At 30.4% G+C, this 26,658-nt stretch overlaps 9 protein-coding genes across 15 annotated transcripts; 4 read left to right on the top strand and 5 right to left on the bottom strand.

Annotated features, from left to right (window-relative positions):
* The first annotated feature begins 357 nt into the window (after nt 1-357).
* LOC117158872 (integrator complex subunit 15) lies at nt 358-2,066 on the top strand. The gene is made up of 4 exons (XM_033338243.2): nt 358-685; nt 769-1,390; nt 1,462-1,763; nt 1,834-2,066. Exons 1-4 carry the CDS (start codon nt 607-609, stop codon nt 1,920-1,922), a joined length of 1,092 nt encoding a protein of 363 aa, XP_033194134.1. The 5' UTR covers nt 358-606; the 3' UTR covers nt 1,923-2,066.
* LOC117158873 (ribosomal RNA-processing protein 7 homolog A) lies at nt 1,928-7,684 on the bottom strand. Of its 3 annotated transcripts, none has more exons than XM_076621238.1 (5): nt 7,582-7,684; nt 3,063-3,122; nt 2,646-2,978; nt 2,261-2,563; nt 1,928-2,181 (listed from the first exon to the last, which is right to left on the bottom strand). In XM_076621238.1, exons 1-5 carry the CDS (start codon nt 7,682-7,684, stop codon nt 2,096-2,098), a joined length of 885 nt encoding a protein of 294 aa, XP_076477353.1. In that variant the 3' UTR covers nt 1,928-2,095. The 3 variants fall into 3 exon arrangements, with proteins under 3 accessions (XP_076477353.1, XP_076477355.1, XP_076477354.1); XM_076621240.1 differs by lacking the exon at nt 7,582-7,684 and adding an exon at nt 6,395-6,526; XM_076621239.1 differs by lacking the exon at nt 7,582-7,684 and adding an exon at nt 3,228-3,388.
* LOC117158871 (transmembrane protein 145) lies at nt 3,719-6,982 on the top strand. Its single transcript, XM_033338242.2, has 5 exons — nt 3,719-4,126; nt 4,477-4,900; nt 4,966-5,555; nt 5,679-5,950; nt 6,420-6,982. Exons 1-4 carry the CDS (start codon nt 4,031-4,033, stop codon nt 5,946-5,948), a joined length of 1,380 nt encoding a protein of 459 aa, XP_033194133.2. The 5' UTR covers nt 3,719-4,030; the 3' UTR covers nt 5,949-5,950; nt 6,420-6,982.
* Alr (Evr1_Alr domain-containing protein Alr) lies at nt 6,347-7,546 on the bottom strand. The gene is made up of 3 exons (XM_033338247.2): nt 7,408-7,546; nt 7,020-7,205; nt 6,347-6,849 (listed from the first exon to the last, which is right to left on the bottom strand). The coding sequence occupies exons 2-3, from the start codon at nt 7,101-7,103 to the stop codon at nt 6,457-6,459; spliced, it is 477 nt and encodes a 158-aa protein (XP_033194138.1). The 5' UTR covers nt 7,104-7,205; nt 7,408-7,546; the 3' UTR covers nt 6,347-6,456.
* Nucleotides 7,685-7,686: 2 nt separating the features above from the next.
* On the top strand, nt 7,687-10,189 carry l(3)04053 (lethal (3) 04053). Of its 2 annotated transcripts, none has more exons than XR_013059142.1 (8): nt 7,687-7,879; nt 7,957-8,451; nt 8,538-8,746; nt 8,826-8,899; nt 8,974-9,085; nt 9,146-9,208; nt 9,313-9,445; nt 9,519-9,657. XR_013059142.1 is itself a non-coding variant. In XM_033338239.2 (8 exons), the coding sequence occupies exons 1-8, from the start codon at nt 7,687-7,689 to the stop codon at nt 9,649-9,651; spliced, it is 1,437 nt and encodes a 478-aa protein (XP_033194130.1). In that variant the 3' UTR covers nt 9,652-10,189. The 2 variants fall into 2 exon arrangements, 1 of the variants encoding a protein (XP_033194130.1); XM_033338239.2 differs by having other exon boundaries at nt 9,288-9,445; nt 9,519-10,189.
* Nucleotides 10,110-13,183, bottom strand: Asciz (ASCIZ zinc finger protein). Its single transcript, XM_033338237.2, has 3 exons — nt 12,784-13,183; nt 12,479-12,690; nt 10,110-12,380 (listed from the first exon to the last, which is right to left on the bottom strand). The coding sequence occupies exons 1-3, from the start codon at nt 13,063-13,065 to the stop codon at nt 11,222-11,224; spliced, it is 1,653 nt and encodes a 550-aa protein (XP_033194128.1). The 5' UTR covers nt 13,066-13,183; the 3' UTR covers nt 10,110-11,221.
* Nucleotides 13,184-14,485: 1,302 nt separating this feature from the next.
* On the top strand, nt 14,486-26,111 carry SPoCk (secretory pathway calcium atpase). 3 transcript variants are annotated; one of them, XR_013059282.1, is made up of 17 exons: nt 14,486-14,768; nt 16,364-16,694; nt 18,587-18,802; nt 18,892-18,981; nt 19,070-19,167; nt 19,557-19,815; nt 19,897-20,233; nt 20,317-20,705; nt 20,795-20,951; nt 21,015-21,185; nt 21,269-21,584; nt 21,661-21,846; nt 21,947-22,094; nt 22,168-22,263; nt 22,340-22,658; nt 25,176-25,376; nt 25,449-26,111. XR_013059282.1 is itself a non-coding variant. In XM_033338235.2 (17 exons), the coding sequence occupies exons 2-17, from the start codon at nt 16,584-16,586 to the stop codon at nt 25,502-25,504; spliced, it is 2,865 nt and encodes a 954-aa protein (XP_033194126.2). In that variant the 5' UTR covers nt 14,486-14,768; nt 16,364-16,583; the 3' UTR covers nt 25,505-26,111. The 3 variants fall into 3 exon arrangements, 2 of the variants coding, with proteins under 2 accessions (XP_033194126.2, XP_076477920.1); XM_033338235.2 differs by lacking the exon at nt 25,176-25,376 and having other exon boundaries at nt 22,340-22,481; nt 22,566-22,658; XM_076621805.1 differs by lacking the exons at nt 25,176-25,376; nt 25,449-26,111 and having other exon boundaries at nt 18,602-18,802; nt 22,340-22,481; nt 22,566-23,376.
* Nucleotides 23,441-24,728, bottom strand: LOC117158877 (uncharacterized). The gene is made up of 3 exons (XM_033338251.2): nt 24,464-24,728; nt 23,996-24,108; nt 23,441-23,749 (listed from the first exon to the last, which is right to left on the bottom strand). Exons 1-3 carry the CDS (start codon nt 24,479-24,481, stop codon nt 23,632-23,634), a joined length of 249 nt encoding a protein of 82 aa, XP_033194142.1. The 5' UTR covers nt 24,482-24,728; the 3' UTR covers nt 23,441-23,631.
* LOC117158876 (uncharacterized) lies at nt 25,052-26,601 on the bottom strand. 2 transcript variants are annotated; one of them, XM_033338250.2, is made up of 3 exons: nt 26,271-26,601; nt 25,463-25,594; nt 25,052-25,341 (listed from the first exon to the last, which is right to left on the bottom strand). In XM_033338250.2, exons 1-3 carry the CDS (start codon nt 26,289-26,291, stop codon nt 25,198-25,200), a joined length of 297 nt encoding a protein of 98 aa, XP_033194141.1. In that variant the 5' UTR covers nt 26,292-26,601; the 3' UTR covers nt 25,052-25,197. The 2 variants fall into 2 exon arrangements, with proteins under 2 accessions (XP_033194141.1, XP_076477921.1); XM_076621806.1 differs by lacking the exon at nt 25,463-25,594.
* Nucleotides 26,602-26,658: the final 57 nt, after the last annotated feature.

Below are 26,658 nucleotides of genomic sequence, written 5' to 3'. Positions count from 1 at the left end.
TTTACACTTTTTGTAAATAAATTGAATCTTTTTTATATGTACCATAATTTTCCTATATCTTCCGTGTAATAAAAAATTACTATTTTTTATATCATGTATGTTTTAAAACATAAAAATATTAAGCTTTAATGTACAATATTAAATAATTTAAATAATATATTGTGTTGTTCGGTTTTAAAAATTCGGTATCGCATTGTATATCCTGCATATTGATTACGAATAAAAATTATATTGTTTACAATTGAATGCATAAAAAGTACGTACAGTAAAATTTTAATTCATAATTTAACGCAATTAAATAAGGGATACAGGCATATGTACATGAAATAAGTTGCAGAAATATTTTTCTTTCTCGCGCGTTTATACCAGCAGACTTAACTACGTATTCATTGGATATTTAGTGGCAGAAATTCAAAAAAATATAACCGTACCAATCAATATACAGTCTTCGTTAGCTATCAAAACCATATCGCTTTCATAAAAATCCGGAATTATAGCTTTAGAAAATATATTCAATGTTTTGGTAAAGCGCTTATTAAATGTCACGCAAAGACTGAATAGTTTATTTTAAATGTATTTGGGTATTATAGTGGCACGTATGCATTAATGGCAGGCAATGATATAAAACAAAATTTGCGAAAATTAGATTTTCCTTACTGCTCTAGAGAAGCATTATGCAGAATCGGTAAGACATTGGTTGAAATAGGTTAGGTTAGCAGATAACCTTATATTTTTTAACATTTTTTAATTTTATTACTATTTTTAAAGAAATACTATGCAGCAGACCTGGAAAACAAATGGATCTACAACTAGATTTAATATCGGAATTTGTATTCGGAGAAATAGAGAAACGGAAAAAGCGCAACCTGACGACAGCGATACAAGAGCTGCAATTAATAGAAGTTCTGAGCGATTTTTTTCAAAGTCCTGGAGGAAGTGCCGCTGTACGCAACGCAGTATTTTTATCCCTTTTCCCTGCAGATAGTCCTAGATACAAAATCTTAGGCAATTTAGTATCTTTAGCCATTGCCACTCAAAATAAAGCAGTCTTAAATGCGACTGGAATTTGGATGCAGCAATTAGGCTCTACTTCACCACAGAGCGTAGGATTGGCAAGGCACGTACTTAATGACTATTTTGTCCTTACTCCAAAATCTATTGATAAATTGAAGCAGCTTCCTGTTCTTGCACCACATTTCACTGCCAACTTACTAACGGCAATAGGTGAAGTCTATGAGGACAAATATCCACCTGCAGAACTGCTCAGGTTGGTAGGAGAATGGATAGATGAAAATCCAAGTCTCTTATTGACTCCTTTGATGGATAATCCTGCTTTACCAACCGGTGGCATTCCAATGACACCAATAACTCCAATAGCAGGTTTATTCAGGTAACTCAAAAGAAAAATTTTGCATAAAATTAAGTACAAAGTATTCATAATTGTATAACTCTCTGTTTTAGGTGGTGTATTTTATCACCTGTACGTTCAGTTGGTACAGAAAATACAGAATATTCTGAGGAGCAGAAGAAATTGTATTCTAAAATTCAACAACTACTTATGGACTCGGTATTACGATTAAAAAATAGCGGAAATAATAAACATGCTATATCCGCACAGCATTTTGCTGCTACCACTCGAACTTTAACAACTAGTTTACAATCTCAAACAAATATTAATTCTATTTCGCGTGAGTTAGCTATGGAACGCCTTGCACAAGCTGTTAGTGCAGCTATGTCTGCAAATTGTATTTATGGAAACAAACGTACATATCATAATCATTTAACGTATAAAATTAGTCCTTAATTAAAGATTAATTTGTGTTTTTTTTACAGAAGAGTTACTGGCTTTGTTACAGCCTTTATCATATCAACACTTCTTAATTGAATGGACTTTACAGACATATGCATCTAAAGCTGCTTAATTACATTATTGTCTTTCTATTGTAGTTATTTTTATTTTGCGGAATTGTATATAAATTTAAATACAATTATATAAATACAAAACCATACTTATAAATGTAAAAAAAAAATTTTTTACAATATAATAAATATATATTTCACGTTGATATGATTAATCTATGTTATACATACAATCTCAAAATGGCTTAAACGTTCTCTTAGATTTTAGATCTTGTAATCTCTTTTTGTCTAATTCGAACTTCTTCCTTAACTCTGCTAAATCTATAAAAAAAATTTAATAAGACCCCAAATATCAAAATTCTGCATATATTTATTAAGACCAATCTGACATAAAACTTACTCTGTCTTTTACTTTCCCGAATTTGGAAAGTATAAAAGTTAAGCAATTGCTTTTTCTTATTTTTTTGTTCTTCTTTGCGTTGCACTTTATTAATAGTAGATTCTTTCCTGGAAAGTGCAAACTGTCCTCTCTTCTTTCGTCCTGTTACTGTTACCCAACCATCATTTTCTGCTTCTTCCTCCATAGCTTTTTCTTTTGCTATTTTCTCAGAAATTTTTTGATCATAGTTCTGCATATACGTTTCAATTTTCTTTTTCATTTCCTTCTCATTACATACTGAACGATTATAGTTTAAGCACCATTCTGTTAAATTTATTAAAATGAATTAGAAGTATTTTACACAGAGAGATATCCAATAAATCCATGCATAACTTAGATAACTTACTTTCCACTCCTGTAAAACAAATCTTTTTTTCTTTATTTAATGTTATTACATAGTTTTCAGAAATTTCTAATGCTTTCTCTAAATCAGATTCTTTTTCAAAAACTATATATGCAGTTTTAAATCCTTTAGGAGTTACAAAATAAACTTTAGAAACAGTTCCACACAAATCACTGAATATTTTAATTAATGCTTTATGTGTAATATAAGGAGGAATATTTAATAGAAATAGTGTTCTTCCTTTAGGATGTATAGATTCTTGATTTCTAATTGAATGCTCCTTAAAAAATAGTTGGTGCTTGTCCGTAGTTTCTTCGTCAAATCGAATCCATAATGCTACAAGTTGAATAATTGAATAAAAATTTATTCAGATAGATAAATAAGCTGATTATTGTATTTAACAAAGAATACTGCACTTACTTTTAAAACCCTTAAGACCTCCTGTTTTACTTTTCATGATCGCTTCGTTGTGTATAACCTCTATTGAAATTAATAACAGAAATTAATAGTAATTTTTAACTTAGATTTATGAATGTTGCTACAACACATAATATAAAACAAATTGTATAAAACAAATAATATTACAAATGACTTTTAGAGATACTAGGAATTTTCTTATAGTTAATATGAATTATCATTGCACTGTAAAACACAAAATACGTGTTTATGTTTCGATCAGTACGAGACGACACGTATGACTGAAGCATGAAACTAATTTAGCATTTTTAACAAAAAGATTTCTTTATCATCATGTTATATATATTCTCTTAATTACAAATTTATGTTAAAATAAAATATTGATATTTAATAAAAAAATGTCCAAGAAATTGATTTATACATTATTTATTAATCATAAAATAACATTATTTTTTATATTCATATATATCATTTACTAAATTTAAATAGACTCGTAAGTTTCTAATTACACTTTCTATCGTAAAACATTAATTCCAACAATATAATTTAAATAAAATCTTTAATATTTCCTGTTTAATACATATATGTATACGTATTACTTAATACATATATGTATACGTATTACTTTGTTATATATTATTATCGTATTATTGTAAAGAAAAGTCAAGGTCATAAAAAATATACACTAAACAATAAAACGATTCTAAAGCTCTAAATTGCGATTAAAAAATATAAAATTTATATATTTACCATTGGTTATTGTTTTTTCATATTGAATATTTTTTACTTTATATGTAAAATATTTATTATCATAACATAAATCAATACACTAATTGAAATGCATACATAGCTCTAAATAGCAGGGAAATATTGATCATGAGAAAAACAGCAGGTAGCAGGTAGCAGGTAACATATTACAGATATGTAGATATCATTTCAGTTCAGGAAAATTGTACGGCCGTGTATCAACTATGTTTAACATATTGTCATTCTTTTTTATGTTATTTAATTTTTTATTGACATACTCAGAGGCCAAAATTCTTCAAGGACACCTTGTAACACGTGAAGTAATAAGCATTTTTTTCGAATTTCTAAGTGTATTTTGAAACAATAATATTAATATTAAATTTTGAAAAATAACGCGTAAAAGTAAATTAATAAAAATATGCTATTTCAAAAGAATATATGTTAATTACTATCACATTTAATTTCAATCAAATAGAGATAGTAAATATAAACTGTATTGTTACATTGTACATAATGTTTTTATATATTACGTAGTATTATCAAGTGTCATTAGTATCACAAGAATTATATTTCGTAATTATATATATTATATTTCATAATTTTCCTAATAATTATTAATCTAAACATTTGTTGATTTCTTTCCACTTTATGTCGCTGTAATTTTTTTCAGAATTGGGCATTTTTAGCAAGATTTTGCTTCTTAACGCAACAAGGCACGTTTCGGTACGAATTCGAATTGGGAGGCAAAGAACAAGATTTAAAAATACTATTGTATTATGATGCACCTGATCAGTGGCCAAGCGTTTACCCTTCGAATAAAACATGCATAGAAAAAGAAGCTATACTTTGGGACGGAATTGGTCAAATAGTACCATTATCGACATTAACATCTGAACAATCAGGATGCGTCGAAGAAGAAGAAACAGTACGATGTTCTAGTCATCGAAGATTTCGATCATCTCGTCCGAGATGGTGGTTTATCGCATTAGCAGATTGTTCATCAAAAACTGGACTAAATGTGTCGTATTGGATATCGTTAACAAATGCGCCGCATGGTCATTTTTGGAAAGAACATTTTTCAGCAGACGAATTCTGCAAGTAACGTTATATTAATTTAAAATTACTCAATGCTATTTAATTAAATCTATTTTCATTTCAGATATACTACCAGAACTGATAACAATTGCTTGTATTTACATGATACTTGTAATACTTAGTTTTTACATAGCCATACAACTAAGGGCAAGAAGACTACTACATGTTTCTTACAAAATATTTATAGCCTCACTACTTTGTCAATTAGTAGGAATATTATTTGAGATTTATAGTTACATAAATCTTGGTTTAAGAGGAATACCAACAGAAAATGCTTATTTATTAGGTCAACTTCTAGAAGCATGTTCAGATATTTTGTACACTGTACTTATGTTATTACTGGCTCTTGGTTTTACAGTGACTAAGAGCGTTTTAACAGCCAGGCAAACTCGATGGCTTATATGTTTTATTTGTCTGATTTCTTTCTGTCAATTTTCATTGTATATTTACCAATCCGATGTCTTTGATCCTGGATTGGTATTGTATATTTATGAATCACCACCAGGCTATGGATTAATAATACTGAAATTGATTGCATGGATTATATTTTCTCTTCGATGTTTTAAAACCGTTAGAAAAATGTCAACAAAACTTCATTTTTATGGTTCATTATTTTCATTGGGATCAGCATGGTTTTTATGTCATCCATTAACGGTATATAAAAAACTATGCATTTAATTGCATTTACAATAATGTAAAATATTATGTAACAAAATATTTGTAAAAAATTTATTTATTCTTTTTATAATGTGTAAAAAGATATTTATAATTTTATAGGTACTCTGCATTACTTTATTAGTGGATGAGTGGGTACGAGAAAGCGTTGCTAAAGGATGTTTGTTATGGACTATTTTTATGGGACATATAATGTTTTTATACATCACCAGACCATCTATGGCTAACAAACGTTTTCCATTTCATATTAGAACATGTCAAGTCATGCCTGTTGGTGGTGAAGGACAAGATCACAGTTATGAACCTCATGTTAGAACAACAAGCTCTGCATTCACTATTTCGCATTTAACGCCATCTACTTTGCAATATTAATAGTAAGGGTACTTCAAAACACCTGATAACTTGTAATTGTATGCTGAGTCTTCTACTACTTCTCTCTTTTTTTTTTTTTTTTTAATGTTCATATTTAAGAAAGGATATTATGTTTAACAATTGGTTAACAAAGATTAATATTAACCATTTGAGTCCCAAGCAGCGTGATCGCGCTGTTTAGATTTTGCCTCGTACTTTGTATTTCATTCTTATCTTCTCAATAATATTTATTGAAAAAAACTTGATATATTTATAAACTAATAGTACGCATTTATAATAGTAAAGATGTATTTCATAAAACTAACAAATATGACGAGCGCTATTGCACCATTCGGGATTTTTCGACCCTGTTTTTCCAAAGATCCCTGGAACTCAAACGGTTAATTTATATGTGATAATATTTTTAACTATTATAGCATTCCTACAAGTATTTACAATAAACTTACATGGTGCTTTTTATATCACATATAGGTTTCATTACAAAATTTACAATCATAACTAATAATCATCAGTCACATGAACCATCAAGCCAGCCATCTCTCCACCTTTGGTCAACTAATTTACAGTCAAATTCAGGTTTTCCAAGTTTTTTATTTACTTCGTTATGTATCATACAAAGCCATTGACTCAATTGTGACTGTGAATTGGTTTGTGGTGGAGTTTTTTTTAATTGCTCTTGTAAATCTTCTGCACATACATAACAAGGATAAAACTTGGAAAATGTGTGAAAGAACTTTGACATATCTAACTTTTGTTCATCAGTTGGATTATCAGGGTAATATGCTGCCATGGTATGTAAAAATGACCATGTTCTTGAACCTAATTCATCTTTATCTAATGGACAATCATCACGTTTAACTTTATTTACAGGTGGATCTTTCTTCTCTATTTTCTCAGTTTCCTGACATAATAAAATATATATGTGAGAATAAATAATTTATTTCACAACATAAAGTGTAATACTATTTTTCACTTTTTAGAAACTAATCGGTATTAGTTTTTAACATTACTATTAAAAAAAGATAATTTATGTATCGTATATAGCTTTATTTAAAAAATCCTTGTTTATACCTTTTCGGAATCGAAAGCCTTCTTTTGACTCTTTGCCCACGATTTAAAATCCATGCATGCACGACAAGGTTTTTCGTGAGACATTTTGTATTTAAAATCGCAGAATACATTCGTTTAAAAATTGCAGCAATTAACAATATTTCCACGTGGAAGATAACCTCTATCACAAAATTATAATTCACGCACCTATTACATTGAAAAATTAACATATAAATATTTCATATTACCGTATCACATTTCGACATAATAACAAATGTTTACTAAATCAATCATTTAAAATTATTTTTATCATCAATTATTTCAATACACGATAAGTGTTTTACTAGCTAATTTTCTTTGAATATGTATTGATATAAGCATATATATACATATATATATATATGTATACCTTTATATATACATGATCACTTGCAACTCATTTCAGATAAGGAACTGAATATAAGAATAACTTTATATTACGAAACAGAAGATGCAGATAGAAAAGTTTAAAACATACGCCGCTCCTACGTTCACATTGAGTTCTTGAGTGATGAAAAAGAAGAAAAAGTTACGTATGACTAACCTGACCCGACCTGCAGACAGCGAGTGACAAATGTTAAGTGCAGTTTTGACTGTTTGACTGCACCGCAAATGATACGGTCGTCGGTAAAGTTGATCTTCTGCATAGATGATGGCGAGTCGTAAAAAAAGTAATGATTCGTCTCGATCCGTATCTAAAAATGCAAGGCGTCACGTTGGAGAGGTCATGTTTTCGTCATCTTCATCTTCCGAAGAAGAGGTAACAACGGGATGTCGGAGTTGTAGAAATACATCGAAAGAGTACTTTGCTAGGAATCGTACTGAGACAGAGCCTCAAACAGGTTAGATTTAACCTGGTATTTGTCAAAAAATTTAGCTGATAATTAGCTTAATATTTGTTGTTTCTTATTTTCTACAGGGCAAAATACGTCGAGAATTGAAGAGAATCCCTTTAGCTTTAAGCATTTTTTAAAAAATGGTTCACAAATAAATTATCAAAATGCTGGAGCTCGTCCAAAAGTTTATTCATCTCCAACACAGTATAATCTAGAGAAAAGTTCAGCTGTTTATTCTCGTAATCCAACAGAATTACCAGACTTTGTGCAAGATCATTTGGTCATAGAACAATATTATCTAAATCATGAGCCCAAACAACAGACAATTTCAGATGTGGATAATCTTCCTGATTTTGCATTAAACAGTGTAGAACAGAGGCAAGCTCGACTTAGAAATGAATCAAAGAAGAATGGATCTAGTGCTTCATGTGATCTTTCGTTTGATCTAACTGGAAATTTGGACAAAGCAATACCTCAGAGGAATCAATCTTTACCAAATACAAGTTGTTTTGCCCATTTAAATTTACCTGTTTTTGCTAGATCTAGTATAGGATCTACTGAAACTTCAGAACCATTAGGTATTTATAAAGTGATATGTTAAAATTAATTATTAATCATAGCATGATTTATGTAGGTTGTTTATTTATGGTATCTCATTACTTAGGGTTTCCATTAGATTTACCAATATCTACAGTTGAGGCTGATCCTGAGTCGAATGTGATTATAAGAGATTGTTCTCACTCAGGGGCAAGTGAACCAAATGTTCCAAAATCTTTACCAGACTTTTTAAATGATGGTCCTATTCATAATAGGACAACATTATCAACAGAGTCTGGATCTATTCCAAATAGTGCAGAGACTACAGAAAGGAGGGTATGAATAATGTTGAATTTTAAATTATGATATATTACTTATAATTTTTATAATTATAAAATATCGATTCTTTTTGTAGTTACTGCTGGAAAATGAAAGATTGCGGCAGGAATTAGAATTAGCTCAAAAACAGATTAATGAGAAATCGGAAAAGTAAATTTTCAAAATTCTTTTATCTCTAATAATAGAATATATTCTCTAATTTATTTATACAATGTCTGTTACAGGATTCAATTATTAGAATCAGAATTGGTATCTAGAAAAGAAGTGGATCATGAAGAGACAATCCATCTTGAAAAAGCAATGGAACAAGTTGAAGATAATCTAAAACGTAGTACAGTGAGTACAAGAATGTTTTATATATCTAATTTATGTCTATAATATATCTTGTTTCTGTAGAGGAGAGCGGTAAATGCAGAAAGTACTATTTCAGCATTGAAAAAAGAGATTAAATCTTTAACGGTTGGTATAGATTTTCGTCCCTTTTTAAATATCTTATAGCGCACTTGATTATTAAATGAAAAACATAATGTTAATGCAGACAGAGATATCGTTACTCCGTTTAGAAAACAAAGAGCTTAGAGCTGGATTTGCGGCGGGAAATACAAGCGAATATGGTTCTTCAAACATGAATCAGACAGCAAAAAGACTAGCAGGTGATTTGAGACATGCTGCCTCATCAGCAGAAGTATCTTTAAGGTAAAAAGTTATATTTCGACAAGATTTCTAAATTAAGTAGTTCAAATAATAATATATATTGGAATCGTTATAGACAACTAATGTCTGGCGTGGACAATTTAAGAGTACTAGCTTCAGTACTTGAAAATATGAATAGGATAGAAGACCGGACCAAAGATTTTCTACCAGATTTTGATGAAGATAATGCTGCTGGTCCTGCACTTTAATACATTCTTGTGTACATCTTTTTCTGCATACTACCCTTGTTTCACTTCTATGGCATGTATCCCAACCTGTGTTAATAAGTTCCTTGAACTCACGTAATTGCGTTGAGTACCCGTTTTGGAGTCGATTAGTGATTTGATTCGATTAAAAAGCACGATATTCATATCATGTTTGTTGTATCTTTATGTGTTAATAATAGCTCTTGAATTTCGACTTATATAATTCTAGGTGTACGACAATTATATATCGTCCCTGCTTGGCAAAGCATGACCTTTTAAGTGTAATTTTAAACCTTAGCAACAAACATGAATAAAACAATAGCTTAACCGTGATCTGTCACCATGCGGCTCCGAGCAAAGAAAAAGCTAAAGATTTTAACTTTTATATGTACGTTTTGACGTGAAGCTATGACGGAAAACACTGGTTGGGATTCAATGCATAATTCCAACGCAATTGTTAAAAAAAAAAACAATATTTTAATAGTTATTGTAACAATGTTACGTGTACAGTTTCAAATTACATGTTTCGTTTCTTTGTAAATGTTGAAACTATCAGTTGAACAATTACACCTCAAGCAGACAAGATTCTTTATGTATTTTTCTATTTAAGGGGGTATATGACTCTTGAGTCTCAGAAGCATGAATCTCCTTTCAAATAAGGTTGTAATTATGCGAATTGACAAATGTTTTTCTAAACAATGTATAGTAACAATACAATATATACAAAAAATTAAATTTTTAAAAATTATCTTTGTATATGACACACGAACGATTGCAAATATTTCAATCTAAAGATCATACTTCTATTTACATGTATTAGAAAATTCATTAAGTTAAAAACTTCAAATTCATATGTTGTATTATAACAAAATGTTTTATCTTCGTAATACATGACATGAAAACAACTTAAAACTTATGAATTAATATTTATAAATGAAAAGTGCTTTTTTTAACATATGTATGTTGTAATAGTAAGTTTATATTTTACATCCGTAGATTATTTTGAAATCCAATAACTTGAGTCTATTATTATACACCTTCAAATTTCTTAATTCAATTTATTTGTCATATATTATTTGTGTGTGTAAATGACATTATATTTCAGTTAAAAAAACAGGTTTTAATTCAAGGCTTATTTGCCCCCTTAAAATTTAAATTGAATATTAATAATACTTTTCATAATGCAAGTTTTAAATTAATAGCTTTAATAATAAGTTATATGTATAAGAATTACATTGCCTGCAATGTGTATGTTTTTATTCTGGAAACACATGTATAAACAAATCGTGGCAGTGGCTAATGTGTAATACAGTAAATTCAAAACATTTTCTTTTTAAAGAAATACAGTTCTCGATCAATGCACGTAATATTCCATCATCAAATTGCACATATACAGGAACTTAAATAATTAGTTTGTGACAAAATATAAAAAATACCAAAGTACTAAATAACAATACGAAAAATTAGTCTTATTTTACAATACCAAATGCAAATTATTTTCACTTTATACATAAAGTATTTTTTCTAAATATCAATTATTATACTGCCATATGCATAAAGATTGAATATCTTATTATTGAAGACCTTCAAAAATACTAAGTAAGTCAGTTTGTGTTTCAGTGTGACTAGTTTGAGTACTCAACCAGGAACGACATGCACCTATTGATATATTGCAACCTGTTTCACATATCAAGGATTTTGTTTGTGTTTCGGCAGAAACAGTAGTATCCTCGAGTTGAGTCCAAGGTGTTTGTGTTTGAATGTTAGATAATCCTAAATCAGTCGGTAGCATTTCATTACATGTTTGTGTGCATGTATTACTATATAATAGTTCCATGTTGTCAAGATTATTTGTAGTTTGTGTTTCAATGGTAGAACTTAAAGCGAATGATCTAGTTAATGGATCTGAATCAAAAAACGATTGTGAATAAGCTTGTTCCGTTTGAGTTTCTATGCTGCTAAACTTATCATCAAAAGTTTTGTCTGTAAGCATGGGATCTGATCGTGATATGCTATTTGAGGATACAAAGGAATATCCTTCAACAACAGTCGACGTTTCTTCAACATAAGGTAAAGTCATTAAAGCAACCGTACTCTTTGGAGTACACTGTATCAATGGATTTGTACTATGGTTGTAAAATGTTTCAAACTCTGTCTGAGTAACATTATCATTGAGAACTTCAAACATGTCTTTTTCAGGTATTGTTTGAGTACCCGATGTACTCTTATCTTCCCAAAAATCTTGTAATCCATCATCATGACGAAGTGGTAATGGACTGCTAGGAAATAAATTTGAAGCTGTAAAGTTGCTAAGATTAAGGTCTTCCTTTAACAATGTATAATCAGAATTTTGAGATACAGAATTTTTTCCATGTTTCTGAAGCTTCAGCGAATTCTTAAATGCTTGTGAAGCTTGTATCGTTTGTGTTTCCATGGACATTACATTTTGTCTAATTCTTTGAGGGACACTTGTCTGTGTCTGTTTAGATATTCCACACTTTCCATTATGATAGCAACTATTGTTAACATACTTTAATGGACTTGATATTCTTTTACTCTTTTTGCAATCATCAGTTTGTATACCAATATCTGATGTAAGTTTCTGCATTGTATTATTACTAGGATTGGATATCTTATTTTCATTTTGATTTATTGGTAGTATTGTAACTAGTTTATTTATTTCTGTTTGATTACTTGATAGAATTAATCTCACTGTTTTAGAATTTGTGCGCCTGTGAAAATGTTAATAATTAATATAAATTGATGATATTGTATTTAAATGTGTCAAACAGTAGAACATTAAAATATTTATCTTTTATGATCAGCTTACCTCAAAGAATTTTTATATTTATCATTTATTGTATGTAAAGATCGTTTTGCATGTGTGAGCAAGGCTTCATAGGAGCTGTAAATTTTTGAACAAGAACATACAAATTCAATTCCACATACTCTCATGTGGCCTTCTTTTGCTGATTCAGTAGAGAAACTTTTTTCGCAACGAGTACATGCATACGTTTTTTTCGCATGTACTTTAAGGTAATGCTAAATATATGTCAGATTATTAAATTTCATGTCGTAATTGAAACATTGATCAATTTCATAAAAAAAGCATTGTTTTACGATGACAACACTAACCTGTTTAAGATATTTCATAGTACTAAAATGTCTTTCGGCTTTTAGAGCATAAATACAAGACTCTACCGGACAATGATATTGTATATTTTCTTTTATTGTTTTATCTAAATTTTTACGTTGATGTACTTTAAGGTCATGTAACCGATATCTCGGCCCATTTTTAAATACGAGTCCACATTTATCACATTTTACGTTATTCGTTATGATACTAAGTTCCTCCGGTGATGGACAAATAGTTTTGATACATTTCGAAACGTTTTCTACCGGTTTTATCCTCTCCATTAGAGGTTATTTTTCTGCGGCACTTAACATGTATACAAACTACCGCCATTTAAGTGACTGGTCCAATCGATCTGAAGAGATATTTGTTTGTTTTTTTCGTAATACAGCGCCACTATATTTTATTAAATTATTATGCAAATTTTTATGTAGATAGAAACTCAAAATCCAAATTTTACTAATTAATTTTTTCTACTTTGGAAGTAATGAATATATATATATATTATACAGAATATAATAGTAATAATAATAATGTATACATGAGTTTTATATGCAATCAATAGACACCAGTATATAGAAATGACATACGTATAAGAATATTTCGAAATTTTAATATAACATCACTCTAACAAATTTCATTGTCAATCCCAATGTGTTGAAACGTTTAATAAGTTGATAAATTTAATGACAAAATTCTTATATTTTTAGATGTAAAATCGTAATTATGTAGTTTGTTAATGTTTAAAGATTATAATTGTATTATTTAGAAATATTATAAGGTGAGTACTTCAATTTTTAATCTTTTGGTACCTCAGTATCTAAATGGAATTCACATTTTCAAACTCGTAAATTAATGAAATAAAAATTTGACCAATTAGGTAATAACATAATAACAAAGTATGATTTATTATGTTTTATGATATTTCATTTGTGCATTGTACAGAATTTTGTACAACAGGTTAAAATTACACATAGTATGACATTACATTATAATATTACACATAGTATGACACATCGTTAAATGCTTCCAATAAACTGTGATATGATACAATTAAATACATACAACTATTCTACTATTCTACATACTATACCAACGTAATAAGCGCGAAAATTGAATAACCGATAATTCCAGTGTTTCTCCATCTTTACATTCTACATTTCCGTTTACCAAACGTATGTCACCAATTATATTTCGAAGTGTGTTTAGACTACTCAATCAATTAATTTCCGTCACTTAGATTTGGCATTAAGTACTTATAGCAAATTATCATAAATCATAATTAAATTTTCAAATGTTTTTATTCAGATTTCTAAAAAAATCTGGGGAACGGGACAAAAAGCCTCCAACTTCTATTACCGCGCGTACGCCTGATATCGATTTTTTAATTCACATGAATAATATTGAATATATCCTTATATTTAACATTAAAGATAATCATCGCTTATACATCATGTTCTTATAATCTACCTTATTTTATCTGTTAAAAGATATAAATGCATTGCAGTATAATAAAATACTGGTCAGAAAGAAACGATGCGCGAATTTGGAAGTGCAGCAGCTTAAGGTCGTCGTACGCTGGATCGACACAGTCTGCTCTACTTCTACCACACAGCAGGCCGTGCTATATATATGCACGACACACATTCACATCCATATAGCTGCTTTCTCAGCCCAACTAGCAGGGTATAAGCGGCGCTGCTCGCTACATCGTCAGCTACTTGTCACTCGGTCTTCGGCAGTCATACGTTAACCGAACATCGTATTCGCAGTGTTTTTTTATTGTATGAGTGTATACGTAGAATTTCTCGTCGAAGACAAGGCCGCTTAATTAATTCTCGTCGAGACGAAGCCACGAAAGCAATATAAATCACACGGAATTAGCGATTTGTGAGCAATTTTATTGTGCGTGTTTTACCTACCAGCACATCGAGACTAGATCCTTCGACGTGCCTCGGATATTAAAAGGGTTTCGCGATCCTTGCGGGTAGGATATTTTTCTCAGAGATTCTGTACAAGTGTGCGTTCACTTCCTTATTCATATTTTGGAAAACGTAGAGATTGGTGTAGGTTTTATATGCATTTACCGAAAAAATCTCCATTATTGATTTGGAGCAATAAGTACCGCGTAGTTGTATGTCCGTGTTTGATTATAAATTGCTCGAGTGCATTACATCGCTGATACTAAACAATACAATAATTGTGTTTTCGATTAATTAACTATTTATCTCAATAACAGACAACAATCGTATATAATATATGGTTCACTTTTTATCTGATTTTTATTATCGTTTATTAAATAGGAAGCTTTTCTTTGATATTCCTTGTCTTTTTCCTTTTGTGATAACACGTGTAAAGTATTCGTTATAGGTACATTGGTATATCTTCCATCGAAACTAAAATGTCGTTTTTCCATATAAAGTAACAGACTACTTTGACTGTAATGTAATGTAGTAGTATACATATGTATGTAAGTAATACTATTAGTTTCAATGAACATCATTTAAATTTAAGTCAAAGTATTTTGCAATCCCGATTAAACTAGACGAATAATTATTTCATTTAAGGTAATCTTCGGGATATTTACTATCTGTACATGCTTCTTTAGGAAATCGATGAAGCTCTTTTGTTTAATTTAAAAGTAGGTTAGTAACAGTCGTAAGCATTATCCGGTTAAGTGTCTTTGCCGGTTCTTTCCAGATTCCATTAAACTTGACGGAAAAATATGTTCTTAAAATAATCGATACGTTACATGTCGATTGTTTATTAGAAACAAGTATTTAATTTCTATTATATGATCTATCAAGTTAAATATTTATAGATATCGTAAACAATAAGTGTCGCAAGATCATTTAAAGAGAACAATATTCATCCATCTCTACTGCATACAATATCGTTCTACCCACTGTCAGGTGTCGAAATTCTTCGAATCTTCTAGCAAGCGTGCCAACTTGTACGTTCCAATGAATCTACTAAAATTATTATCGTCTTTTTTGCCGTTGGTTATTTGACAATAATTAAATTACCAAGGATCTTCAGAAATGCATTCGTTTGACCTTCGCGTGACTGGGAACCAGCAGATATTTAATTTCCTCACACATACACATACAACTATAATATAAATACTATATCGACGGTGTGCTAGAAGAGTGACACATTTAAAAAATCGTCAATCGAAATATTTGCAAAAATTAATTTAAAAAATAAATTATTTTCTATGATTAGGTAAAATTACTTCGTAACTTTATTTAATAAAATTATATCATTTAGTGTCATAGTTTAAAAAGCTGTCTTAATTCTTTCTTTAATAGTAAAGCATATACAGGAACAATATTTTATTAAAAACCCATAAAATTCACGGAAAATATTTTGTTATCAAATGATTCAATAATTAATAATCTTTTATTTCAAAGTTCTTGTTTCAAGCCAATTTTGTAATTTTACATATCTTATGATTCAATTTTAGATATCGATCATTTTGGTACCACTCTTCTACTAACTTCTAGTAGAAATCAATGATATGTAATGCATGAGTACATACGTAATATTCGGTATATATTCAATGCCAACACGTTTTGACAGGAATTCATTCGGACCATGAGCTGTGTGTTTCCTTTTTTCGAAACTGTAAAACCGGACTGACGGATAGTAACGTATATTGTTAAAGAGATATTGCGAAATCCTATCTCCAATAAGAATTTTGACTTTAAAATCAGCGACGTACAAAACCGTCGTGGCATATATCGTCGATAATTAACGAGCTAGGAAACAAAAAAGAAAAATAGAACGTGGCTTAGAAGAGATGAAAGACACAGCGAGTAAGAAATACGAAAAACTTTTCGAAGATAATGAACTTGATGCTGCAGCCGCAGCTACTGACAAGGAACGCAACGAAAATGTACCGGTGAAAGAGGTAAGGATTATCCTAGATTATAATAATATCGCATTATCGAATTTACAGCATTGTTAAACCATCCCATGCAGTTTTCTATTTATCTATTTAATATCAATTATTCTTTATAATATATCTTTTCCTTTAATTATACTATACGGCATATGTGCGCTGTTTTATTTTGTAATAAACAAGGTTTAGTCTTCAATATCATAGCTCTTCCTTATTAAAAAAAGAACAATTCTGAGTGACATTCTTTATATTTTATTATTAGAAGCATAAGAAAGAATTAAAATGAATTGTAAACTTAGAGTGTGAAATGAAAAATTGTCTAGAATACGTTAACACGAAAAGTTCATTGCAACCATTATGTCTTCAAATGTTTCGCTATCGATCGAATATTTAGCCTGCCAACAGCACCTTCTGGAGCTCCTATTGTTACCTGATTTCATCTACGAGTAATCTTTTTCTCATTTCGTTGTTGAAATATGTCATTTTTATGTTTGTTAAAAAAGTTCATTGAAAACAATAGTATCTATAACGTATCTATACATTTTTTCTTGGATGGATTATCTAACACATTGAAGATAATGAGAATTACCTAACTATTAATATAGAACAGATGGTATTGATTGTGAATGGTAATTTTCTAACGTTAAAACACAGGCATAAAGCAGCATTTTGAAATGTTTGCAATGATAGTGTAGGCAGCAAATATTCTGAATATGTTGACCTAAGGTAATAAGTGTAGCAATGTGGCCTTGCGCATTCTATGAAAAACGGATCGATAATTACTGGAATGGAAAATCGAATATTTACAATTTGTACAATATTTTAAAGTTGATGTTGCATGGAAATTTTTTACAGCCAACAATTAAAATTCTGTTTCTCCTGTTACTTTGTAAATTGAATATTCGAAATAAGTACGTATAAATTATAGATATAATTATATGTTATATAAATGTTAGTTCCTGGAAAAGTAATTCCCCCTTCCGTAATTTAGGAATCAGTTCTTACAATCGAAAGTATTGGAACGTTATTTCAGGCTTAAACTGCGTAGTACAATACTTTCAAATACGATAATGGAAAATACATATAATAGGTATATATATTAATTAGTTATCGTAAAGAGGTTATTATTATATCTATACATAATAGATAAAACATTTATAAAAATCACATATATTGAGTACAACCATCTGTAATATTCAGTAAATTCGTAATACTTGATAGAGTCATTCATTTTTTACTAATATCCTTAGATCATATTTGAAGTAAAGTAATAATAATATGTAATAATATTCGTCAATAGTTTCGTGAATTTTTCAAGGTTAGAAATTGTGGTTAATCATATTTCAATGTCTTTACCTTACAAGATAACATTATTTTTAAAAAAATTTATCGTAAAATATGCTTATTGTATAAATGTTTTGCTATTTTTGCAAATATATTGCACCCATTTCTGTGTTAGATTGATACGCCCTATAATACAAACAGAATGCAAGGTACACGTGTCACCTTACTAAACGTCGGTTTGACACTGATGATTTTATTTTACATTTTTTAAGTACAAATAAATTAAATGCAGTTACAACTTCATTATGTACATATATTTATCAACAAAATACTATTTATGTTTATAGTTCCTTTGATGTATACTGTAAAATGTGGAAAAACCTTAATGGGTTTAACAATGCGTCATCAATATCGGCAATGTATATCTCGGAGTAGCAAGTGTTTTGATAGTAAAAAAGATAAATATTTTTGTCGAAAAGACAATGTGTTTAGTTTTATTAAATTTGTTATCTATTACTTTAAAATGAACAAAAGTTCGTGATAAAGGTTAGAAAATCGTTTTCATGTCTGTTAAATTTGGGCGAACATTTGAAAAATATTGAATAGAAAACATTTAGTTTTCATTTTTTAAGGGGAAAGATCAAACATCAGAAATGTGGTTAACAACAGCTGAAGCAGCCAGCCTTGGTGCTGAGGAAGTAGCAGCTAGATTACATGTTGACATAAGAACAGGTCTTTGGTGGCAGGAGGCTGATCATCGAAGACAATTAGTTGGCTTCAATGAATTCAGTGTTAAAGAAGAGGAACCAACATGGAAAAAGTATCTTGAACAGGTACTTGAATGGTTTTCAGTGTATTATTTAATTTTAAATTAATATGAATAATAAAATATAAAATTTATTATATCCTTTTCTTTTTGCAGTTTAAAAATCCTCTAATTCTGTTACTTCTTGGTTCTGCCTTCGTCAGTGTATGTATGAGGCAATTTGATGATGCAGTCAGTATTACAGTGGTAAGTTTATCATAGTTCCTGTCAGCGTGATATTTCTCTAATTACATTTTAATTAACATTTACACTAATAAAGTATATCTCTTTTTAGGCTATCATAATAGTAGTGACAGTTGCTTTTGTACAAGAATATCGTTCTGAAAAATCCTTAGAAGAATTAAATAAACTGGTGCCACCAACTTGTCACTGGTAAGAAAATTTGTAATATTTATCAAATATTTGTCCAATGAAAATTATGTAAAATTATATTAAGTATAGTAAAGATAAAAATTGTTGATAACATTTATTTAAATTAACATTTCCTCTAGAAATATGGTCTTTGGAGGATATATTAACCCTTTGTATGGAGTATTACTTTGCTTTCTTAAAACAGAAGATATAGTATCCAATTCCAATCAATAGATTAATAAGGTGAAATTCCCTCCCCTTTATTTAGAATGTCCAATTTTAAAGATGCACAGTTCTAGGTTGAGAATGGAAGTTAAACTTTTTAATTTAATTTTATAATATACAACAATGTTTTAAAAGGTGTTAGAAAATTTTGATATCAAAATAATTCTTTGAATATTTTTTTACAGCTTAAGAGAAGGCTGCGTAGAAACATTTCTTGCTCGCAATTTAGTTCCTGGTGATGTAGTTTACTTAAATATTGGTGATAGAGTACCTGCAGATATCAGGATATTTGAAGCAATAGATTTAGCAATTGATGAGAGTAGTTTTACTGGAGAAACTGAACCAGCACAAAAATCAACAGCTCCATTACTTAAAACTAATGGATTAACAACAAAGAGAAATATTGCGTTTATGGGTACATTAGTGCGTTGTGGCAATGGAAAAGTAAGTTTTATTAAATTTCAATGGGTTCATAATGTAGCAATTATGTAAAATTAATTTAAATGTATAAAAAATATTCTATAGGGTATAGTAGTGAATACAGGAGAAAAAAGTGAATTTGGAGAAGTTTTCTCAATGATGCAGGCCGAAGAAGCTCCAAAAACACCACTTCAAAGGAGTATGGATATTTTGGGTACTCAATTATCCTTTTACTCATTCTGCATTATTGGTATTATTATGCTTCTTGGCTGGATCCAAGGCAAAGCTATACTTGAAATGTTTACCATCAGTGTGAGTTTAGCAGTAGCAGCTATACCAGAAGGTTTGCCTATTGTTGTAACTGTGACCTTAGCATTGGGTGTTATGAGGATGGCTAAAAGAAAAGCCATTGTGAAGAAATTACCAACAGTGGAAACATTGGGTAAATATATGTGCAACAGAGTTTCATAATCATTTATCAAAGCTAGACAAAGATATATAGATAGTATGTCGTCAAATGCGTAGGTTGTGTAAACGTGATATGTTCTGATAAAACTGGTACTATTACGAAGAATGAAATGACTGTAACCATTCTGATGACATCGGAAGGATACATAGCTGATGTTACTGGAGCTGGTTATAATGATAAAGGAGAAGTACGAATTCGAAAATGTGACAACATGGATCTTGCACGTACCGCCATTAGCAACATGTTGGAAGTAGGATGTGTTTGCAACAATGCTATACTGCAAAATGATACTTTACTTGGTCAACCAACGGAAGGTGCGTTGATAGCGGTGGCAATGAAATACGGAATGTACGGAGTTGCTGATAGATATCTACGATTACAAGAATATCCATTTTCATCCGAACAGAAAATGATGGCTGTAAAATGTACTCCCAAATACGGAGAGGTAAATAACAATTTGTTAAATAATTCTTTAATTATTAATACCATTTATATTAAATATTTTTATTATATTTTTGTAAATATATGTTACAGAATAAGCAAGAAATATATTTTGTAAAAGGTGCTTTGGATAAGATTTTACCGTTATGTACCAAGTACTCTATGAATGGTCAAGTACATTCTTTGAATCAAAAGAAAGATGAAGAATTTTTAACAGAAGCTTATGATATTGGGCAACAAGGATTAAGAGGTACGTTTTAATGACGATAACAATTTCAATTTCTTTACTTAATACTTTTTAATATATTTACAGTAATTGGATTGGCACGTGGTACATCGTTGCAAGATCTAATGTATGTTGGTCTCGTTGGTATATGTGATCCTCCACGACCACACGTTCGTGAATCTATAACGACTCTTATAAATAGTGGCGTTAAGGTAAAAATGGTTACTGGCGATGCCAAAGAAACTGCATCCGCAATAGGTACAACATAGATTTATTGAATTTTTTATAGTTTGTAAAGATATTGCAAGAATAATGCATTGTAACATATTTTTTTATTTTAGCAAGTATGATTGGGTTAGATGTACTTCATTCGCGGCTAATCTCTGGAGATGAGATTGATTTAATGTCCGAACACCAGCTAGAGCAATGTATCAATAGCGTTAGTGTATTTTATCGGGTTACGCCTAAGCACAAATTGTGTATCGTAAAAGCCTTGCAGAGGGAAGGAAATATAGTGGGCATGACAGGAGATGGTGTGAATGATGGAGTTGCTTTGAAAAAAGCAGATATAGGCATAGCCATGGGTAAAAATGGTACTGATGTTTGTAAAGAAGCTGCGGACATGATTTTGGTGGATGACGATTTTGAAACTATTATGTACATATTAGTTTCTTCTTTAATAATTCTCAACATTTTTTACATTCACTTTACTTTAATTGTATATATCTTTTAGTGCTGCAATTGAGGAAGGAAAAGGAATTTTTCATAATATACGAAATTTTGTAAGATTTCAATTAAGTACTAGCATAGCTGCTCTATCTTTAATTGCACTTGCTACTTTGATGGGTATACCAAATCCGTTAAATGCAATGCAAATTCTATGGATTAATATTATTATGGATGGACCACCTGCTCAAAGGTAATCAAAAGAGAGAGGTAGAAATCAAAAGAGTTCTCTATGATACATTAGATGGTTCTAGATACATTATCATATTTATATATTTAATTATTTGTTATAGTCTTGGCGTTGAACCAGTTGATAAGGATGTCTTAAAACAAAAACCACGCAACACAAAAGAACCGATGATCACTCGACAGCTTATTATTAATGTATTGTTATCGGCTACTATTATTATTATTGGTACTTTGTGGGTTTATAATAACGAGGTACGAAATTTATTGTAAAGAACATTCATGTTTTATAAACTTTATAACTTTTCTCGTGTCTTGTTTTTATTAGATGACGACTGATGGTAACACTGCAAGGGATACAACCATGACATTTACATGTTTCGTTTTCTTCGATATGTTTAATGCTCTAAGCTGTAGATCACAGGTAAAAAAAAATAATGAAATTGTTTAACATTGTAATATATATTTTCCATGAATTAAACATGTCATAAACATTTCAGACCAAATCAATATTTACTATTGGTTTATTTAGTAACAAAATGTTCCTGGTAGCCGTAACATTATCAGTAATAGGACAGATGCTAGTGATCTACTTTCCACCGTTACAACGAGTTTTCCAAACCGAAGCTCTTTCGGCAGTAGGTGCGTATTTTAAACGAAGCTTTTATAATATTTCATTTTTATTTTTGAACTTTTGAAGGAAATATTTGTTTCTGTTTTCAACAGATATCTTGGTTCTTGTTGGAATCACGTCAAGCGTTTTCATAATTAGCGAGATAAAGAAATTAATAGAAAGGCAGCTGTATAACCTACGAGCAGGTACACGATATTATAATAAATCCGAAATGGATTTTGTATGACAGTTACAGTCTGCCGAAGATAAGGCGGACAAGGATCATTTGGAATAAAATACCCAATACACATCGTACGGGTAGTAGTCATTCGTTTATCAGTAATATCTCGCTATACACTCGACTATGCTTGCACATTTGTAAACTTGTATGTGCACTTGTCACGGAACGAACATTTTCTGCGTCTAACTAAACGCGTTTAACTAAGATTTAAAATGACTGCGTTTTTTAACCTTTGCAAATTTTTCTGTCTTTCTGATGTACGATACCCGATTTCTAGGCGCTAGAATCTAACCGTTTTTCGTCTTCACGGTGATTATATTGGACACTTCATAGGCTCTAGAAATGCTATGCACATTCCACAAATTTTTCATAGACGATCAATTTTAATGGTATTACTCGTAATTGTATTTGTAGTAATTTCTGCATCGATTTATCATAATATTCTAATGTCTAACACATTTTTTCATTCATCTGACTAACGAAGTAATTTGTCTTTTGAGATAAATACATAGACTCGTTTCTACTTTCGCGAACTCGTATTGTCGAACAAAAAGATTCATAACCCGCGGCGAAGAAACATAATGTTTACATGTTTACAACGTAATTAAGCATATCGATTGATTGCATTTAAAAATACAATTGGTTATGATTGGGAGAATAAATGATCTTGTAATGTTCCTTAATTCCATAGCGTGACTCGATGTGTTTCTGATAACAAGAAAAGATGTAAGGATATAATGCAAAGTATTGAAAGTTACATATTGTATGTTATTATTGTGCAACATAGAATATATATAATCGTTTTCTTGTAATCCGAAGCAAAATCGTGTATGTACTATATGTCATTTCACAAACGATCACCCTATATGATAATAATCACAACTCATAGAATGATTATTAACTAGATGTCTTAATAGCGTAATTTAATATTCTTTATCTTAATGAATTCCCTCAAGGGCGCTGAAAGTTTTGTATTGATACAGATCTGGTCCTCCATACCCATAGAGTAATTTTCCCCTGCCATTTTCATCATAGTATGGGTAGCGATATTTAGGCCTATAAATAATCAGTTAATAATTAATAAAATCTTGTGATTGCATTTATTTTTAAACAAAAATCGATGCATATGTATTTTATACCTTTAGACGATTATTTCCTTAATAATATATATGTAATATTACAAATTGTAATTTAGCATGAGATCATTGTAATCCTTTTTACAACTGTGTAACAGCGAACCATTGTTTACCTCCTTTCAATATGTTTAATCTATCCTCTTTGTATGTTTCTTTAATCTCTTACCGTTCAAAATACTGGAAATTAGGTGCCTTTGGTTGAGCTATCGTCGCCGCGGTTTCAACGATTAATCCAAGTAAACAGGCAACGATTATTGTCGCAAAGATCATGGTCGTCCACTGAAAGTATGTCAGTTCGTATTAGCGTGTTGAAACAAAAATATGCGAAAAGGTATCCTACATTTATCGTATACATATATCTTAGATGAATCTATTAAATGTTTCATAATAAATAGTACGAAAAAGAAAAAGAAATGAGCATCGTTTTATGTGGCACGTGCACCGTAAACAGGTCAAGAAGTACCTACTTTAGACCTACTTTAGCCAAAGATTACATATTCCTTGAATCCTTTTTAATTTACTGTAAATGTTTACACAAGCATAATTCTATTTACGTATGTTTCTCTACTTGCACATTTATCTTTATTTTTATTTTGAAGTTTTATTTCGTTCGATTTTTAGTTAGTTTACTTACGGGAGCGTGTCTTGCCATTTCGGTGACCGCAGGGTAATACTTTCAATTTGCAGAACGAAAAGCAAATTCGTCACAAAGTGTAACACTAGATATGCGAGTGTCTTTATTCCGATGTATCGTTTTTCATCGAAATACAAATAATGTAGATTATTTTAATTGAGAAAGAACGAGAGGAAGACGATACTACGGCCCGTACGATCGGTCTGTTTCCGTTTTTCTGATTCTACTTTTAGTTTGCCTTATTCCGAAGTCCGTTACTGTGCTTCATTCCGTCCCCACTTCGCCTTTTCTTTGTATGAAGTGAAAGTCGTACATTTTACATACGCGCACCTGCTAAGATTGCGACGAATTGAATTTTTACGCACTACTGTTATTTGGAATTCGTCGAAAGTCGATTATACAATTGACAATTGACGAAATTCCTTGAAAAAAGCATGACTTTGAAGTCTAAATAAATATACATACTTTTAAAGCAGAATATATTTTTTTAAATGAAAAGGAAGACGAAGAAGAATTGTATTTAAGTATAAAGTATAATATATTTAAAAATATTACATACAAAATAGAATACTATTTATCCAATTTAAATACTTGAAAGAAAAATGTTTATTTTTGTTTTACTAAAATATACTTGATTTTTTACTACAATTAGCGTAATCAATTTTACTTATAAGATAGTTTTCATTCATTTTTGATATATTTCTTTTTGCAGATTAGCGATTTCCTATTAGTTTTTACGCAGATCTTATTAATGGCTCCTGGATTCCGACTCCCATACCGATCTTTGCTATTGCGATCTCTCCATGACGACCATTTTCCTTCTCGTATCTGATTCTTCTCTGTTTCCCATCTTCTGGATCAAAGTGCCATTGTGTTTGCTGCGCAACGATTAATATATGATTATTCACTTAATGCAAGTAATCGTACCATTCTTAACTAGATTTTCTCAGAACTTTTATTTTAACCTTGATTTTCTGTTTCACAGAATATTATACTTGCCTCGTGGATGAGCGGTATCCCCGCTACGTTATACTGAATTAGATCGTGAATAAATGAGAAAATGCTGATGCCTTCGGCGACCGATACGATTCTATCAGCGTTAAGCAGCAAGACAAGAAAAATCGAAATTGTCTAAAATGTCCAAAAATTTATCGATGTAATTTAATCCTAGTTCTATATGCATAGAATAGTATATAATAAACGCGTATTCTTGCATGATTATTTTGTAAATTATCATTCTTTATTTGAGCATGTTCAATCAGTATAAGAATGCTTTATACTAAATTGTTATGTAAATGTAAAATTCACAGTTTTTATTTTCGTATATCATTAATCTTTGAGCTATAATTTTATATTTTCTTCTATGTATCCTATTACGTTATATTTATTTAATTTCTCAATGTTTTATACATATTTCTTTTGTGCTTACAAAAAATTAGAAAGAAGATTAGCAACGAACGACGATATTAGTAAATTTAATCTATTTATACAAATGTGTCATCTTTTTCAAGTTATTACGAAACTTATTATTCTGCGAATTCACTTGTAACGATTATACGACTTAATTTTGAAACACGTTATGCACGAACGTAACTTATCCCTCTTATTAAGTTCAAGCATGCGTTCAAATATAAAATAATTCCAACAATTTCTCTTATTTCTTCCCTTATAAATAACCACAAAACACAAGTTTTACATCTCTACTATTCATTCTAACTGATTACTAGCTCCAAAACCACTTCAGAGAAGGAACTACAAAAACGATCGAAAAATCGCTGTTTGAAATTGTGTAGTAAATTGTAACTACCAAACTACGGGGGAAATCCATGTTGTTCCTCTTCGAGGTGGTCACGTAGGAGCACGTTGACGACAGCCTGATTGATGATATCGGAATGAGTGCGGAATACCAACTAACTCTGCTCAGAAGGACACAGTGGAAAAGAAATCAGTTGGTATATCGTGGCAGTCTGGCGCAATGGAATCAGTGAAAGTAAAGAAAACCGATGTCGAGGAAGGAGGCGCGAATCGTTTGAAGAGCAACGCTTCGACGATTGACAATTCTATCACGAAAAAATCATAATGTATTCTATGCACGAAATTTTCACCCACTCGAAAGACATAAAGGTGAGTGGGCACCATGAATGATGGGATATTGCTTTCCCTGTCTTCCTACCTGGAGGTTCGATAAAAGAAAA

This window comes from Bombus vancouverensis, chromosome 9, assembly GCF_051014615.1.
Source record: "Bombus vancouverensis nearcticus chromosome 9, iyBomVanc1_principal, whole genome shotgun sequence".
Lineage (NCBI taxonomy): Eukaryota > Metazoa > Arthropoda > Insecta > Hymenoptera > Apidae > Bombus > Bombus vancouverensis.
This window is presented reverse-complemented; position numbering and strand designations above follow the sequence as displayed.